Source organism: Neoarius graeffei, chromosome 19 (assembly GCF_027579695.1).
Source record: "Neoarius graeffei isolate fNeoGra1 chromosome 19, fNeoGra1.pri, whole genome shotgun sequence".
In the NCBI taxonomy this organism is placed as follows: domain Eukaryota; kingdom Metazoa; phylum Chordata; class Actinopteri; order Siluriformes; family Ariidae; genus Neoarius; species Neoarius graeffei.
Genome location: NC_083587.1, coordinates 36,404,789 through 36,423,071, shown reverse-complemented (window position 1 = coordinate 36,423,071; position 18,283 = coordinate 36,404,789). Strand labels below are relative to the sequence as shown.

The 18,283-nt window shown below is 42.0% G+C and overlaps 1 protein-coding gene across 2 annotated transcripts in view; it reads left to right on the top strand.

Moving 5' to 3' along the window:
• Positions 1–18,283, top strand: part of prkag2a (protein kinase, AMP-activated, gamma 2 non-catalytic subunit a) — a 281,713-nt gene that overhangs the window by 224,417 nt on the left and 39,013 nt on the right. For both annotated transcript variants that reach the window (XM_060900026.1, XM_060900027.1), the window contains 3 exons: positions 7,295–7,353; positions 9,641–9,686; positions 9,774–9,828. In XM_060900026.1, coding sequence (XP_060756009.1) covers positions 7,295–7,353; positions 9,641–9,686; positions 9,774–9,828 — 160 coding nt within the window. The remainder of the gene's footprint in view (positions 1–7,294; positions 7,354–9,640; positions 9,687–9,773; positions 9,829–18,283) is intronic.

Here is an 18,283-nt window from a genome sequence, read left to right as displayed (position 1 = left end):
AAATTGGTCACTTGGTGTGTAGCAACCTGGCCATGTGTTCCTGCCCATGAAGTTCCCCAACACTGCAGACACATGTTTGTATGATTTCAAGCGTGCAAAGGCAGTTAAAACGACTAGCTGCTTTAGCCTCTGTGAATGCCTTTTCCTGAACAAGAATGTCAACAAAGTCATTATGAGGAATATTTTTGTCTGCATCACGAGCTCTTATTGAAGTCTTTCTGGTACTCAGTACAATAGCTTACTTATTCTCATAACACTTCTGTAATATCACAAGTACTTGAGTGCATCCCAAAATGCAACGAGTTGCTGTCATTTCTATAAGAGGTGTGTGTGTGTGTGTACTACCGTTCAAAAGTTTGGGGTTCCCCAGACAATTTTGTGTTTTCCATGAAAAGTCACACTTTTATTTACCACCATAAGTTGTAAAATGAATAGAAAATATAGTCGAGCCATTTTTCTGGCCGTTTTGAGCATTTAATCGACCCCACAAATGTGATGCTCCAGAAACTCAGGCCCACTTTACACGGGGACGGTATAAAACAAAAACGCAAAAGTCCGTTTTCGTTCTCACTTTTTTCCGCGTCTACACGACCGTTTTCAAGGAGGAAATCTGCGTCTATACGGTGACGCATAAATGTCTCCGCTATGTCTGCACACATGCGCAACGTCTTCCGTCTTGTCTGATCTGCACATCTGCGCCGCTGTTCTGTCAAGTTATCCTACCAAGCCTACTACGCATGCGCGAAATCCAGGAGGGTAGGAAAATTCAACAGTAGTTTTGTCCCACCGATCAGCTGGGCTGATAGAAAATCGGTGAGAATTTCACGCATTTGCCGATTTTTATGTTTTGTGCGTATTGGTCGAGTCTTTGGCCGAGTCAAATAATTTGTAATGACTTGTTTTGAATAATAAAACGGTCTGTATGAGAACTTGCTAGGATAACTTTACAGAACACCGGTCCGGCTGAGGTACTGTAGTGCTCGAGGGAGGAGCAGGAGCAAACCGAAACTCTCTTAATCTGCCTTTATTAAGTAACACTCACTCTTGTTTCGGTGAAGAAGAGAAAAGGCAGTGTCCATCTCAGCAAAATAAACCCGTTCGGCTGCTAGTTTTGTTTTCAGTCTCGGGTTTATGGTTTCACGAGCGGCTTGAATAGGCGGCGCGTGCGTGCGTGTAACTTGGCGACACCAAACTGAGGAGCTCCAGCTGGGCGGGTGAGCAGGAAAACACATCTACTGCATTAAAACACAGAGCAGCTTGAAGGTCCGTTAGATCGATGTAATCAGACATGCTCTTACTTTTTTACTTACTTTCTTACTTCCCGGGCTGGCATGTACAGTATATGACACATGTATGACGTAAACGCGTACCCGACGTGAGCAGATCTGAGCGGAGTTTCGCGTATTGGGTAGTTTAGACGGATACGCAACGGGGGCCGTTTTTAAACTTATCCACTTTGGAAGGCGTTTTCAATTTTATCCGTTTTTCAGCCTCGGAAACGCCGTCCTCGTGTAAACGAAAGGCACTTCTGATAAAATATTTAGTCGTTTTTACCCGACAGCGTCCTCGTGTAAATGGGCCCTCAATCTGCTCAAAGGAAGGTCAGTTTTATAGCTTCTCTAAAGAGCTCAACTGTTTTCAGCTGTGCTAACATGATTGTACAAGGGTTTTCTAATCATCCATTAGCCTTCTGAGGCAATGAGCAAACACATTGTACCATTAGAACACTGGAGTGAGAGTTGCTGGAAATGGGCCTCTATACACCTATGGAGATATTGCACCAAAAACCAGACATTTGCAGCTAGAATAGTCATTTACCACATTAGCAATGTATAGAGTGGATTTCTGATTAGTTTAAAGTGATCTTCATTGAAAAGAACAGTGCTTTTCTTTCAGAAATAAGGACATTTCAAAGTGACCCCAAACTTTTGAACGGAAGTGTGTTGGTGTACGTGGTATAGTTTAGGAGACAGCCTTCAGTTATGTGTACTTGTTACCATATTCTGCTTAGTATCGTGTCTCAACTCTGCTCCACCCACAATAAATAAAGCACAAATCTAGTAACTTATGATGCAGTAAATGGTGGCTGATCACGTAGGTTTGTTTAGCTTGGCCCTTCTGTTTATCTCTGTACGGAGTGCTCGTGCTGCCCAGCCTGAGGGATGCTAGACCTGTGAGCCTAAAGTATTGGAAGAGTGAACACACTGTTCTGTTGTCGGTGATGAAACTGGTGGAGAAGGACTTTGGTGTATAAAATGGAACCTGTTGTGGGTGTGTGGGTTTTTTTTTTTTGGGGGGGGGAATTGCTAGATGCTGGTGGAGTTGGATTGCAGAGTCGGGTGTAGACGCTGATTGACTTGTAATTAAAGGAGTTCTCTGTTCATGCTGCCACTCAAGCGTCTGTCAACAAAGCTGTAGCACGGTTTGTAACACTAGACTTATCAAACTCTGACAGCTGAATCACCTAAGGTGGTGTTTACATTAGACCGTATCCGTCTCGTTTTCGTCGCGGATGCACTGTCCGTGCACATTAAAACGCCGGGAAACGACTCCACAGGCGGAACAACTTGAATCCGCCAGGGCCCACGTATTCAACCCAGTTCGTATCTGATCCAGTGCTGTGTAAACATTGAGGAACGCGGAAACGCTGTGCTGAGCTCTAGCTGACGTCGTCATTGGACAACGTCACTGACAGCCACCTTCCTGATTCGCTGGCGTTGGGATCACACACACAGCGGCTCAGTCCCGAATCACTGCTCGTGCGCTTCACTCGCGCGCTCTGTGAGCTGCGCAGGGCCGAAGTGCGCACCCTCCAGAGGGCACTCACTGTTCAGGGCGGAGTGATTTGGAGCGCAGGAGGAAGCGCTGAGCCGCACTGAGGTTTATTTATCAACTTATTTACTTCCTTCAGGCGCTTAAACTCGGTGAGAACATGAACATCACAGCCAGGTGTGTTTATCTGCTGGAGAAGGTGTTCGCTTGCCATCCTTCCACTTGCAAGTGGTGAGTGACTTGCGCATGCCCGATATGCACTGGGATCATGTGACGTGCCGTCTAATTAGTCATGTGATTAGCGTATCCGTGTATTGGCGTTGCTGTGTGCACGCGAATCGTTTTAAAAACGTTAATCTGATGATCCGCTGATGCGGTCTAATGTAAACACCACCTAAGTCATAGCAGCTCTACAGCATTTCTAGGACGTGATGCTCGAGAGATTCCTGGATTTTTTTTTTTGTGAACTTTTATGAGCAGCCTTATGTCATCCTTGAGCTGAAATGCCTGCAGCCTTCTCTCTGGGAAAGGCCAAGTTGTGAAAATGGGAAAAGCGATGATTGATTGCTTGTATTTGTCATTGTGATATAGTGCAAAAAATTTTGAAAACTATACTTTTGTCACTTGCATGGGATTTCTGCCAAAAAATGTTTTGGTATGTGGTGTAAATCTGTAGTTGGCGAAAGAGTTCTGTCCATGTTTAAAAAAAAAAACCGTCAATGGGGGGGATTTTTTTTTTTTTTTTGTCTATTGGTCTCATGACAATATGGGCCTGCCTTATTGATGCTTATTATGGCATTACTGTATCTCCCTGACAGTCTCACGGACACTAGGCTAGATGCTAGTGTGCATCTGTGAGCTGTACTGTATGTAAGAGACACTGAAGCACTTTCCTCTGAATGTGTTAGGCTGCCCTGTGAATCAGCGTGAGCAGCAGAAGTGGAGGTTGGCTTTGTGTGTCTTGGAGGAAGCTTGTGTACGTCCCACCCTCCCTGATATGTAGGTGGGCATTGACTAGACCATGTTGGGGGGGCAGCTGACTCGGCCACCCTTGTGCTTGTAATAACCTGCACTGTTGGATTACTGTACACAGGGCAAAGGTTGTTGGGCCTTGAGTGTCTCTACATGACTATGGTACTCTTCATACTGTAGTTGTGCTAACATCCTTCTTTTATTATTGATCATCTGCTCTCCTGTATACATTTGAGACATCAGCAGTTTTGTTTGCAGGTGTTGTATCAGCGCCTCTCCTCAGCAAGTGAGTTCCGAGGTGCGATTTAGTTTAAGGTCTTTGCTGCAGCCACAAAGATGATGTCCTGTATGTGCTCTGACAACGTAACTATTTTCAGCCTCTGAGGAACAAGTTGGCTCTTCTTGTAATGTTGGTTTGTTTTGTAATGTTGACTCCAAGTTGAAGTTCATAAGGGGTCCATTTTTAGCTAAAGTTCTTTGGGTTAGGGCCAACATGCTTCCAGAGTCTGATCCACCCCTACACGCCAGCCAGATCCTTATGCTCCGCTACTACTGGTTGCCTGGCCCCTCCTCCTCTTCCTTGCCGCTCCTGCCCATCCTGCTCAAGAATACGGTCTGTCCTGGTCCCTCGTTGGTGGAATGATCTTCCCATTGAGATCAGAACTGCAGACTTACTAAGGCTTACCAAACGTTCTGACGTTCATAGGTATAATACCAGATGCAAGGATCTCTTAAACATACCCAAGTGTCGCACTGCAACAGCGCAGCGTGCCTTTTTCTTCAGAGCTGTAAACTTATTTTAATGAATCATCACCGGAAGTAAGGAACACCGCACTCGCTTCCTTCAAGAGGCAAGCAAGACAAGAACTGAAAAGACGCCGATTTGAATTTTGTACATGCACGCATATTTTGCATAATTTATTCTAGTACTATATAAATTTTTTTTATATATTATTGTAATTAAGGATGTAGTTTTCATTATATTTTAATATTAAGCTTCATGTAAGTTTTAATTCAGAAAAACCCATTTGGGAGAATTAAAGTGTACAGTGGTGCTTGCAAGTTTGTGAACCCTTTAGAATTGTCTATATTTCTGCATAAATATGACCTCAAACATCAGATTTTCACACAAGTCCTAAAAGTAGTTAAAGAGAACCCAGTTAAACAAATGAGACACAAATATTATACTTGGTCATTTATTTATTGAGGAAAATGATCCAATATTACATATCTGTGAGTAGCAAAAGTATCTGAACCTTTGTTTTCAGTATCTGGTGTTTGTGACCCCCTTGTGCAGCAATAACTGCAACTAAACGTTTGCGGTAACTGTTGATCAGTCCTGCACACCGGCTTGGAGGAATTTTAGCCCATTCCTCCATACAGAACAGCTTCAACTCTGGGATGTTGGTGGGTACCTTACATAAACTGCTCACTTCAGGTCCTTCCACAACATTTTGTTTGGATTAAGGTCAGAACTTTGACTTGGGCATTCCAAAACATATTAACTTTTTTTATTCTTTAACCATTCTTTAGTAGAACGACTTGTGTGCTTAGGGTCGTTGTCTTGCTGCATGACCCACCTTCTCTTGAGATTCAGTTCATGGACAGATGTCCTGACATTTTTCCTTTAGAATTTGCTGGTATAATTCAGAATTCATTGTTCCATTAATGATGGCAAGCCATCCTGGCCCAGATTCAGCAAAACAGGCCCAAACCATGATACTACCACCACCATGTTTCACAGATGGGATAAAGTTCTGATGCTGGAATGCAGTGTTTTTTTCCTTTCTCCAAGCAGAATGCTTCTCATTTCAACCAAAAAGTTCTATTTTGGTCTCCTCTGTCCACAAAACATTTTTCCAATAGCCTTCTGGGTTGTCCACATGATCTTTAGCAAACTGCAGACGAGCAGCAATGTTCTTTGTGGAGAGCAGTGGCTTTCTCCTTGCAACCCTGCCATGCACACCTTTGCTGTTCAGTGTTCTCCTGATGGTGGACTCATGAACATTAACAGTAGCCAATGTGAGAGAGGCCTTCAGTTGCTTAGAAGTTACCCTGGGGTCCTTTGTGACCTCGCCGACTATTACAGGCCTTGCTCTTGGAGTGATCTTTGTTGGTCAACCACTCCTGGGGAGGGGAACAATGGTCTTGAATTTCCTCCATTTGTACACAATCTGTCTGACTGTGGATTGGTGGAGTCCAAACTCTTTAGAGATGGTTTTGTAACCTTTTCCAACCTGATGAGCATCAACAACACTTTTTCTGAGGTCCTCAGAAATCTCCTTTGTTTGTGCCATGATACACTTCCACAAACATGTGTTGTGAAGATCAGACTTTGATAGATCCCTGTTCTTTAAATAAAGCAGGGTGCCCACTCACACCTGATTGTCATCCCATTGATTGAAAACACCTGACTCTAATTTCACCTTCAAATTAACTGCTAATCCTAGAGGTTCACATACTTTTGCCACTCACGGATATGTAATATTGGCTCATTTTCCTCAATAAATAAATGATCAAGTCCAATATTTTTCTCATTTGTTTAACTAGGTTCTCTTTATCTACTTTTAGGACTTGTGTGAAAATCTGTTTTGGGTTATATTTATGCAGAAATATAGAAAATTCTAAAGGGTTCACAAACTTTCAAGCGCCACTGTATTGTACTCCTTGACCGCTTTCAAACGCAGACTCACCTCTTCAGGCCGCACCTCTCCCCTTCCCTGCCCACTGTATAATTGCATTTCAGTCTAGACCAACCCAGACTGTATTTGGTCTAGCCTGGGGTTAGCCATTTTTTGAGTTCTCTATTTTAGTTCTAGTTGGTTTGTTTCCTTGGCTGTTTGAGTATTGGTATTTCAACAGCATATTACACCAAGTATTGCCGTCACTTTGTTCAGCTGACGCTAGCACTTTCTTGTCTAGAAGTTCAGCACTTTCTGTACCGGACACTTGTACTCATTGTACGTCGCTCTGGATAAGGGCGTCTGCTAAATGTCATGTAATGGAATATAAAATTCTGCATATTGTGTCTTCTAGATTTTTATTACAAAACAAAAAACCACTGCACACAGGTTGCCACTTCTGTTTCATTTCTTTGAGGGATGAAATGTACGCCTTAGGTATTGTGTGGGTTTGTTTTAAATAGCTTCTTTACCATGCTTTGTGGGTGTGACCTTTTTTGCTGTCAACACCCATCACACCTATGTATATAACTAACGTGTTGCACTTTAGTGATTTAAAACCAATGTTTTTTCATATCTCCTTTTTTAATTTTGCTCTCAAAGTGCACCAGATTAATGCATTCAACTTTTTTTTTAAATTTATTTAAGTATACAGCATTCTCTTTTGAGGGAGCATGCTCCTGAACACCCCTCCCCAGAGGGTCCAAGTGAGGTTCATACACCATAGTGTCTCAAAATCCTGTGAGACTATGAGAAATAAAATGCTGCATTAATAACTGCCAGTGGAAGGTCCTCAGAAGGATATAAAGGTAGGAGAGAGAATAAGAGCATCTAAAATATTCTGATTTTTCCTTTTTTCTCTCCCCCAGGAATGCTAACGATCACAGACTTCATCAATATACTTCACAGATACTACAAGTCTCCCATGGTATGTGATCTGTACATGTACTTTGTGTATACTTGCATTTGGGGTGGGTGGGTGTGTGTGTGTGTGTGTGTGAGAGGGAGAGAGTCATAACTACTGCACTGCATTTCCAGGCTTCTAGGCACACACTTGTATGGTAATGTAATGGCCTGTAACCAGCAGATGCAGCAGATTTTGGAAGATAAATATCCCACAATGGCTTTGCTGTATCTGAGACTTACTTTCTTGGTGTCTGGGAAGTAATGCAGAGAAGGATCAGGGATAGGGGTGTGGGTTGGGTGTGTTGTCGTTCCCCCCTCCCAAATTTTATTGGTGTCAGGTTTAAAGTGCGTATCCTGGACCAAATTCGTGTTGTTTTTTTTTTTGTTTTTGTTTTTTTTTAAATGTGAATGTCCCTTTACACACATCCAGAAGGGTAATTTTGCACAAGGCCGTCTGTCTACAGCAGAAAAAAATTTAACAAAACGCGTCTGGAAAAATCCCAAGGGAGTCTGGAGCCAGATTCGTGACGTCCCCTGCGGAAGCGCCAGCAGGCTGCGCGAGCTTTGCACGGTTTCAGTGCACAGCCCGTGTAGACCAAGTTTAGCAGCGAGCGATTTTGCATTGAAATATGGAATTGTCACCTGAGCGCAGTGTTACTTCACCTTTGGATGAAGAATGTAATGTTGCTACACCCTCCTACGATACATCTGTTAACCATTTTAATAATTACGTGATAACGTTGAAGAAACTTGCAGAAAACCACCAGGTCGTTTTCTCATAAATAAACCAGCACTGACGTAGGATTCAGAGGGAGGCGTCCCGCATGCGACGTCACAAAAATCAACGTTTGCCGGGAAATCCAAATGGCAAGTTTTTTCAGAGGCGGACCAATTCGCCTCAAATGGCTTGATTTCAACTGAATTTTTCTGGTATTGCGCAAGGTAAGGTGGCACGGTGGTGTAGTGGTTAGCACTGTCGCCTCACAGCAAGAAGGTCCTGGGTTCGAGTCCCGTGGCCGGCGAGGGCCTTTCTGTGTGGAGTTTGCATGTTCTCCCCGTGTCCGCGTGGGTTTCCTCCGGGTGCTCCAGTTTCCCCCACAGTCCAAAGACATGCAGGTTAGGTTAACTGGTGACTCTAAATTGACTCCAGCTTGCCTGTGACCCTGTAGAACAGGATAAAGCGGCTAGAGATAATGAGATGAGATTGCGCAAGGTAAAAAAAAAATTGCAGAGAATGTGACAGATGTTTGACCAGAGTTTAATATAAAATAGAATTACATTGATCTTGCGCCTGAATTTACCCGTGATATGCACTTTAAAGTGCGAGTCATTGAGATTTAAGAGGCATTGTTCACGTTTCAGTGGCTTTCACTTAATGGCCTGAGGGAAGATTTGTTCAACGCCACAGTCACTGCTTCCTCCTTTCACTGTAACTTTTTATTCTCATCAGCACTTTTTATGAGCTCGGAGACCCTTTTCATTTTCATCTGATAAAATCTGGGATGACTAAAGTAAGGAGGGAGAAAGAGGGAACGAGAACACGAGAATGAATAAGTGGCAAATGCTGACTAACTCCAAAGGAGCATCCTCACGCCTACATATTAATGAGAAGAGGAAAGTCAACGTGTTGTCAGATCTGGGCTGTAGAAACAGGAAGTAGTTTTAGGACCGGGTGAAATTCGGCTATGAGCTCTGTCGTTTTTATGCAGGCCTTGTGCCAGCGCCTTTTAATAAATCTGTTGATGCACAGGGTTTCTGGATCTTTTCACCTACTCTGCAAGTTACTGATGTCGCTGATTGATGAGCCTCTTATTCTTCTCGCTCTGGTCTTTATCGCAACACGGTTAAGAGACATCACGCACACGTGATTCACTTGCATCATTAGCAGTCTGTGCGCAAACCTGATCCATGTTTAGAGCTGCACTTCTTGACCTACGATTGCGTCATTGCTTTGTGTGGATTTTAATTGGGGTCCTTGTGGAGAGCTCATCGTCAGGGTCTATTTCTTGCTTTTCCCTCATCAGTAATTGCTCTTTTCTCTGGGGAGGAGGTCACACCTACTTTCCGCTGTACCAGTAAATGGTTGTGTTGTAACTGCTGTGGAGATCATACTGTACACAGGATTCCCAGATCACGCCAGGTCTCTCTCTGGTTTGTGAACATAACCTTGTAGTAAATATTCATGGGAGGACACGGAACTTTCAGAGAAGTGGGACATTTCGGACGAATGTCCGTCATCTGAGTGCTTGTGGGGCTGTTATAAACACTACTGCAGACCTGCTCATGAGTGTGCGTCTCCTGTTTTTCAGGTGCAAATCTATGAGCTGGAGGAACATAAGATTGAAACATGGAGAGGTATCAGTCACTTGTCAGTCCTTTGCAGCCTTTTTAAAGTGAAGGTCGTGTTTCATTGTGACTGAAGGTTTCTTTTTGTTTCAACAGAGCTCTATTTACAAGAAACCTTTAAACCTTTAGTCAACATATCACCAGATGCAAGGTGAGTATTTTGTGTGTGTGCAGTAAGCATGATCACGTGATATTATCTCTGATTTTGCATGCCTTGTTAACGGCCATATTGCAGAAAAGTGGATACATAAATACGTGGGCTGAAGTAGAATGTGTGTAAACTTGAATCCTGCATTTTGCATTCATTTGAACTTTTATTTATTTTGGTAGAATTGAGAGTAAACAGTTCTATAGGCCAATCCGAACTCCAAACAACTTGATGAAAGTTTCTTAATTCTTATTTTGATAAATGCCAAACTGTAAGGTACAAAGTGTTCATGGTGCAGCTGCCGTTTTCTTTTTTTTTTTTTTTAAGTACTGCCCACAAAACTCCATAAAAGGCAAAGCTCACAGTGAGCTGAAAACAAAATGAGAAGTAAATGGTGAAATTCATTTAACTTTCATTTATTTATTTTTTTTTTTTAAAGATATTTTTTTGGGCTTTTTGCACCTTTATTGGATAGGACAGTGTAGAGACAGGAAATGAGCGGGAGAGAGAGAGACGGGAAGGGATCGGGAAATGACCTCGGGCCGGAATCGAACCCGGGTCGCCCGCATTCATGGTATGGCGCCTTAACCACCTGAGCCACGACGCCCCCCTTAACTTTCATTAATAAAGTGCATTTATATGTAGTGCTCTTAAACATGGCACGTGCTAAACGCAGCTGAGCCATTGCAATGTGTCTACTATCGTAGCCACATTTTAAGTCCTTTTTACCCCCACCCCACCCCCAGGTATATAATGTGGGGGGATATAGACCCTTTTCAGTCACGTGACCTTCGTAAACGCGACCACCATTCTGGACATGTAGCGGACTTCGGCTCGAATTGGTTTGAAGGCGACAAACGGAGAACATACAAGAAAAAGGAGCGAGATGCAGAAAACACCTTCACTATCCAGCGACGTAGGGCATTTACAGGGCGAGCAGAGGGAGAGGTATTTGCAAAAATTGAGGTTAGCAGGCTTAGAGAGCGACGTTTATCTGCTTCCGCCTGGATTGTTCACTGACGTACGGAAGTACACGAAGCCCTCGTCTTTACCTGACTTCGGCCCACATGATCTTTATACCCATGTCGTTAAAAACCCATCGCCATACACAGGTATTGATCTGAAAACTCTTGTTTGAACACTTATTCGTAGGTAGTGCTTAATTTGTAAAGTGGGAGGTCCTGGAGCTCAGAGGATGAGCGGCTCCGGTGCGGAAAAAAAGAGGTGGAGAGGGGGCGCGGCGCTGCGCTTCTGGGCATGTTTTGTAATAACACTGCAAATTAAGTTCATCTGCAGATATTTTGTGGATGTCGTTTCATGAGAGAAATCACCAACAAGCCATATCAAAATCAGACATTAACACGAAATAAACTTGCATTATTTTATTTTATTATTATTATTATTATTTTTTATTTTTTGTTACATAGTCAAAAGAGGTGTCGGCTCACCGGATCCAGTGTAAATAGCTGCCGGAGCCAACGCCCGAGGTTCCGGAGCGCGTTCTGGCTTGCTCCCCCTCAAATTAAGCGCTGTTTGTAGGATACTGCCTCTGATCTGTCCTACAGTCTACCAACAGCAAAGGAACACAACGCTAGCTAATGTCGTTAGCTAATAGCTACTACAGAAGAATAAAGCGGTTACAATGGGTTATTTTAGCCTATTTGGTTACACACTCGCCGCCACAGAATGTTAACAGCAATGTAATGCCTTTTCTGGCTAATTTTATTCGTCTTACCTCCAACAAAGTGGTCACTACACAAGCGCTGGTATGCCAAGGGCTGCCAATCTTTCCTGTTTATGGCCGCTATCCATCTACCGGGATCCGATAAAATGATAACCCTTGCCTTGTTTGTTGATGGTTACTACATCCAGGTGCACAACAATATAGTGGCATGATGGAAGTCTTGCTGAAAATAAACACTTTCTTTGCTGCCGTTCCTCAATGCTGGCTGTGGTAAACTACTGGTAGTACACGTCCAAAATGGCGGCCGCGTTTGTCGTGACGTCACGTGAAAAGGGTCCATAGCAATTGCGCCGTCTGTCCATCTGTAAGCCTTTTTAGTTTCCGGAGCATAACTCAAACTATTGGGATTTAAAAAATTTTTTTCCCTCTTCTCTCTCATGAAACTGAACGTTGTGATTAGGAGCTCTGCCTTTTTGACACTTTGGGATTTCTGTTTTTTTTTTTTTCCCCATATTTCCATGGCAACCAGTTCAATTTGGGGGGGGGGGTTTATTATGTCCTCTCCTGATGAGACTTGTTATATGGTAGCATTTATTTCTATTGTAATTGAATAGCTAGTCTTATTAGCTCACCGGCTGTAGGGCGATGAGCTATTGCCAACATGTGTCGTCCATCCACAATTCACAAAAATTGCTACTTCTCCACGAGTTTTCTTTTGTCACTTAAATTTTTCTTGACATTTTTGCAACAATTAAAACAAACACAAGTAAACTAAACAGAAAGCTGCCCGGGGAGAGCACACTATTCTTACAATCTTGTAGAATGGTATATCTTTCAATTATTATTCCAGTCAGTGTTTAGAATCCTGTATAGGGTTCATTTTTCCCATTTCCTGTCCAGTTGTGCTCCCTGTAGCCTCGGTATGTGTGTCAATTTTTCCATTAAAAAGATTTCTTCCACAATTGTTATCCATTGATCTTTCGTTGGTGGGGTTTCCTTTCCCCAGGTCCTAGTGATGGCTTTCTTGCCTGCCACCAATAGTATTTTGATCAGGTATCCATCATGAGTAATAGATCAGTCCCTGTGAATTTACATAAATGAAGCACTAAACAAGTCTTAGGCACTCCGTATCCTAATATTTGCTGTAGCTCCCTACGTACCATCTCCCAGAATACATTTATTTTTTGACATTTCCAAAAGATGCGAGAGTGGTCTACATTAAAAGATCCACATCCTCGCCAACATTTTTGTCGGCTGTGCAGCTGCTCACTCTTCTTTTTCGGTGTAATAAAAAAAACGAATCCAGTTCTTCCATGCAAACTCCTTCCAAATTCGTGAATTAGTAGATGAGTGATGTATCTTCCACATTTTGTGCCACTCCTCGTCTGTGACGTCTACATTAAGTTCTTCCTCCCATTTCACCGTAATATATTTAGTTGAATGTTGTTAGTACTCGATCCTTGATATACTGATGAGATTATTCTTATGCTGCTGTCCTGATGTGCTTTTAACTATGATTCGGATGACATCATTCACTCCCCCGGAAGAATCCAACTTGATCTCATTTTTATAGTAGTGCCTTAAGGTGATGATGCACGGGGCAACTTTTTGGGCAATGTTGCCGAGCAATGTTGCTGGCAACGGGCAACTAGGTGAGACACAGGGTAACTTTTCAGGGCAACTAACAATGGGCAACAACAGTTAGCAACGGCAGTTTACAGTTAGCTAAAAAAAATCGATGTCTTAATTTTTGCTGTGACCATTTAATCAAGCTGTCTGTTGTTTTTTAGAGCTTTGGTGAGGTAAATTCCTCCATGTAGAATATTAAAATAACTTACCGGCGTAAAAACAGATGAGGAGTCTCTCCATCTCTTCACTCCACTGACACTGAGCGGCCGCCATATTTGTTTGAAATTTCTGATCCGAACCTCACCGGAGGTCACATGACTCGATACTCGCGTTCTGATTGGCTCATCTCAAAGTTGCCAGAGATTATCAAAACCATTCAGAAAGAAACAATGTTGCCCAATCTCAATAGAAAAGAGTCAAAACGCAATTGCCCAGCAACATTGCTCGGCAACATTGCCCAAAAAGTTGCCCCGTGTATCATCACCTTTACTTGCAAGTATGTAAACAATTTGTGTGAATCTAATTCAAAGCTGCTTTTTTTTTTTTTTTTTTTTCTTCTTTTCAAAACTCGCCAGCTCCCCTTTGTTTTCTAACACACACCACGCAGTTATTCCTTTTTCTGCCCAACGTGTAAATCTTTGATCATATTTTGCCAGATTAAAATTGCTGTCATAAGCTACCCGTTTTAATATTTTTGCATCATTTTGAATCTTGTACTTTAAACCACAAATCTAATGTGTACTGTTATTGGATTCATATTCATTTTAAGTTCCTAATATAACTATCCCCAACCAATATACAGGTCTTTTTTTTTTTTTTTTAAGAAATTTAGTTTTTCTTTTGATGTTAAGAAGCACCTTGTCGCTGCAACCTGTTTATCTATTTTAGATTATGGAGACTTGTTGTACATGAACGCTTCAGCTCAATGCCCGAGTAAGATTGACTCTGTGTATCATGCTGCCCTGAGGTTCATCACTAATTGTAGGGCCTTGACCCATCACTGCGAACTATATTCCCGAGTCGGATGGCCGTCACTGTCTACCAGGAGGCTGACTCACTGGTATACCTTTATATACAAGGCGATACTTGGACTACTGCCACCCTACATCAGTAACCTAATCACACTGAGGAACCTTGACTCTTATGGCCTGCGCTCTAATGATCATTTGCTGCTCTCTGTCCCATCCGTCCGCACAGAGCAGGGGGAAAAAGAGCTTTTGTTTACTCTGCCCCCACCACCTGGAACAAGCTGCAAAAGGACCTAAAAATAAAAACTTATTCCATTGAGCGATTTTAACTCCAGACTGAGAGCACTTGAGACGGCGTCCCTGATTTTGTAACTGTTTTAAATGATTTTCTTTTAATCAGACTCCTGTAAATTTTAATTTTGTAACCTGTGCTGCCTCTTGGCCAGGACACCCTTGTAAAAGAGATTATTAATCTCAATGGGTCTTCTCTCCTGGTAAAATAAAGGTTAAAAAAAACCTAATTTTGAATTGGAATTTGGTTCACTACTTTGTCTATATCTTTCCATTTTGCTCTAAATTCTGACTTACACCAACAATATACAGGTCTCAGTTGAGCAGCATAAAAATACTCCATCAGTTTCGGAAGACCCAGACCACCTCTTTCTTTGGGGAGCTGGAGGGTTTTGTATTTGACTCTGGGTTGTTTTTTTTTTTAAACCATCCCATACAAATCTAGAGGTCATTCTATCCCAATCTCTGAATTGGCCTTGGGGGACATCTATTGGCAGGGATTGGAAGGTGTATAGAAATCTGGGTAGTATATTCAGTTTAACTACATCAATTCTTGAATTTAAATCCATTGGTAAAGTAGACCATCTTTTTCTGTATTTCTTGTTTTAAATTTTTATAGTTAGCACTATACAGCTCAAAGGTTTTAGGGACCATAACACCCAAATATTTAATTGCTTTTAAGTTCCAGTTTAATTTGTATAATTCCTGGATCTCTCTCGATGGGTTATAGTTGAGTGCTAAAATCTGAGTTTTAGATACAGTGATTTTATATCCTGAGAAATGTCCATACAGTTCTAGTAGCTTAATCAGATTAGGGAGCGACGGTGTTCAGTTGCTCGAGGAAAGCTATTATGTCCTCAGCAAAAAGCCCAATTTTATGCTCTACACCCTTAATTGTGACACCTTTTAATCTCTCTCTTTTATCGAACTGCTTGAGTTAAAGGTTCTATAAAGATTGCGAAGAGAATCGGTGACGGACAGCATCCTTGTCTGCAGTGGCGTGCACAGATAAACACGAGGTGATGCTCAAGCACCTGCCCCTCTGCCCTCTGTCCAAAAAAGTGCCCTTTTGAATTTTTTTTTTTTAACAGTTTACTGAGGCCAATGTCGACATGATCTTTTAGAAAAGCCACGGCATTAAAAGCCTGTGTGAAAATAATGTCCCGATGTGTGCCCCCTCCGCGCGCGCGCGCACACACCAGACCTCTGTCTCTCTTGCTCTGTCACGTGAACAAGCGTGCAGTGCATTCAATGTGAGGTTGCAGCAGCATAGCGTCCTGGAAGCCACGGCCTTGTCGTAGCGCAGACAACACATCGGGCAGTCAGTCAGCTCTTCCCCTGCCCCACCAGCCAGGTAACACATGAATCGAGTGAAAATGTATTGTTTGCCCTCTAAGCCCAAGCTGTAATTATTTTGTCGTGAAGTAGCCCGTCGCATACAGAAACAACTGCACATAAGTATTATATTTTTTGCTAGACTATTTTCAGATTTAGGAAAACAATTTTTTTTTTTCTATTTTGTTCAACTAGAGATTCCTGGCAAAGTCAAAAAGCCTTGATGTAATAAATTAACATTAAGTGGTTGTTTTACACCTTTGAAAACTAAAACGGGTCAGTGGCGACCCGAACACAAGAGTAGGGTTAAATCTCAGACTTTTATAATAAGGTGTTCCACATGCGCAAAAAAGTGCCGCCCCCCCCCAGAGCACTTGCTCCCCAAAATGTCTGTGCACGCCACTGCTTGTCTGGTCGATCTCTGTAACAATATTTTGTCGGTCAAATTTCCATTCATTTTTATTCTAGCTGAAGGTTTTTGATACAATGTTTTAATCAGTTGTACAGATTTATTATTGAAACCAAATCGTTCTAGTACTTGATGGAGAAATTTCCAATTAACACAGTCGAAGGTCTTTTCCGCGTCGATACTAACCAGTACGGTGCGTTGCTTCCCTTTTTGTTTGGCCAATTATTTGTAAAGTTCTTCGAATATTGTCTTGTGTTTGGTGAACTGATGTGAACCCTGTTTGATCATCTATTATTTCTGCAATAAATGTATCTATTCTTTTGGAGACAAAGGATGTATATATTTTATCTATATTTAGTATTGAGATCGGTCTATAACTTTCACATCTATCTTTATCTTTGTCTGGTTTTAAAAAGATTTGAGAATTGCTTCTCTCCACGTTAAAGGAACAGTCCACCGTACTTCCATAATGAAATATGCTCTTATCTGAATTGAGACGAGCTGCTCCGTACCTCTCCGAGCTTTGCGCGACCTCCCAGTCAGTCAGACGCGCTGTCACTCCTGTTAGCAATGTAGCTAGGCTCAGTATGGCCAATGGTATTTTTTGGGGCTGTAGTTAGATGCGACCAAACTCTTCCGCGTTTTTCCTGTTTACATAGGTTTATATGACCAGTGACATGAAACAAGTTCAGTTACACAAATTGAAACGTAGCGATTTTCTATGCTATGGAAAGTCCGCACTATAATGACAGGCGTACTAACACCTTCTGCGCGCTTCGGCAGTGCATTAATACGGAGCTCAGTATCAATGCGCTGTCGAAGTGCGCAGAAGGTGTTAGTACGCCTGTCATTATAGTGCGGACTTTCCATAGCATAGAAAATCGCTATGTTTCAATTTGTGTAACTGAACTTGTTTCATATCACTGGTCATATAAACCTATGTAAACAGGAAAAACGCGGAAGAGTTTGGTCGCATCTAACTACAGCCCCAAAAAATACCATTGGCCATACTGAGCCTAGCTACATTGCTAACAGGAGTGACAGCGCGTCTGACTGACTGGGAGGTCGCGCAAAGCTCGGAGAGGTACAGAGCAGCTCGTCTCAATTCAGATAAGAGCATGTTTCATTATGGAAGTACGGTGGACTGTTCCTTTAATGGGGTTTTATTTTCTTTAAGAGTCCAGTTAAGAGGCCTGGAGTGCTGGTATCAATTCTTCCTTCAAAACCGTATACCATTCTGCAGGGTGACCATCGCTCCCTGGAGATTTATTTCTCAATGAATTTATTGCTTGAATAATCTCTTCTCTTGTAATGTCTGCTATTAATCTTTCATTTTGTCTGGAGCCAACTGATGGTAAATCTAATTGTTCTCAAAAATTTCTCATTTCCTCTTCATTTGCAGCGGGTGGCTGCGTATATAACTTTTTTTTTTATAGAACCCCGAAATACCCTCTGGTTCATGTATTAGCTCATTGGTATGTGGAACTCTAATTTTTGTGTGTAGTATTCACTGCTTGCGGTTTCCGGATACGTTTTGCTAAAAGTTTTGTCACTCTGGGACCAATTTCATAATAAATTTGCTTCAAATATGTGGTGTTCTTACCATATTCATCCAATAGTAATTCAGATATCTTCATTTTGGTGTCCTTTATGTTTTTGGGTCATTTGTCTTCTGGTATTGTTGCTCTAATTCTCTCAATGTTACAGAATGATTTGAATATGCTTCTCTTCTAATTTTTTAAAATAATGTGGTTCTAGCTATCATCTTTCCTCGAACAACCGCTTTCAAAGCGTCCCATATAGTGTGCAGGCCCACCTCTCCATTGTTATTTTCCTCCATGTATTGCCTGTCTTCCTTCAAATCTTTCACTAGTCCTTCATTATTTAGTATTCCTACATTTAGTCTCCAGATTGTCTATCTTTTCCTGGCATTCAGATTTATTTTTAGGAATAATGTGTTGTGATCTGATGTATCAGCACCTCCAATCTTGCACTCAGTGTCTATCCCCCATATTTTTATGAAAAAATAATCTATTGAATGAATATTGTTGCCGAATGTGTGAAGTCCTTTTCAGTAGGGTTGAGACTTCTCCACATGTCTGTCATTCCCATTTCTTCTAAAGATAACTTTACGAATTGTTA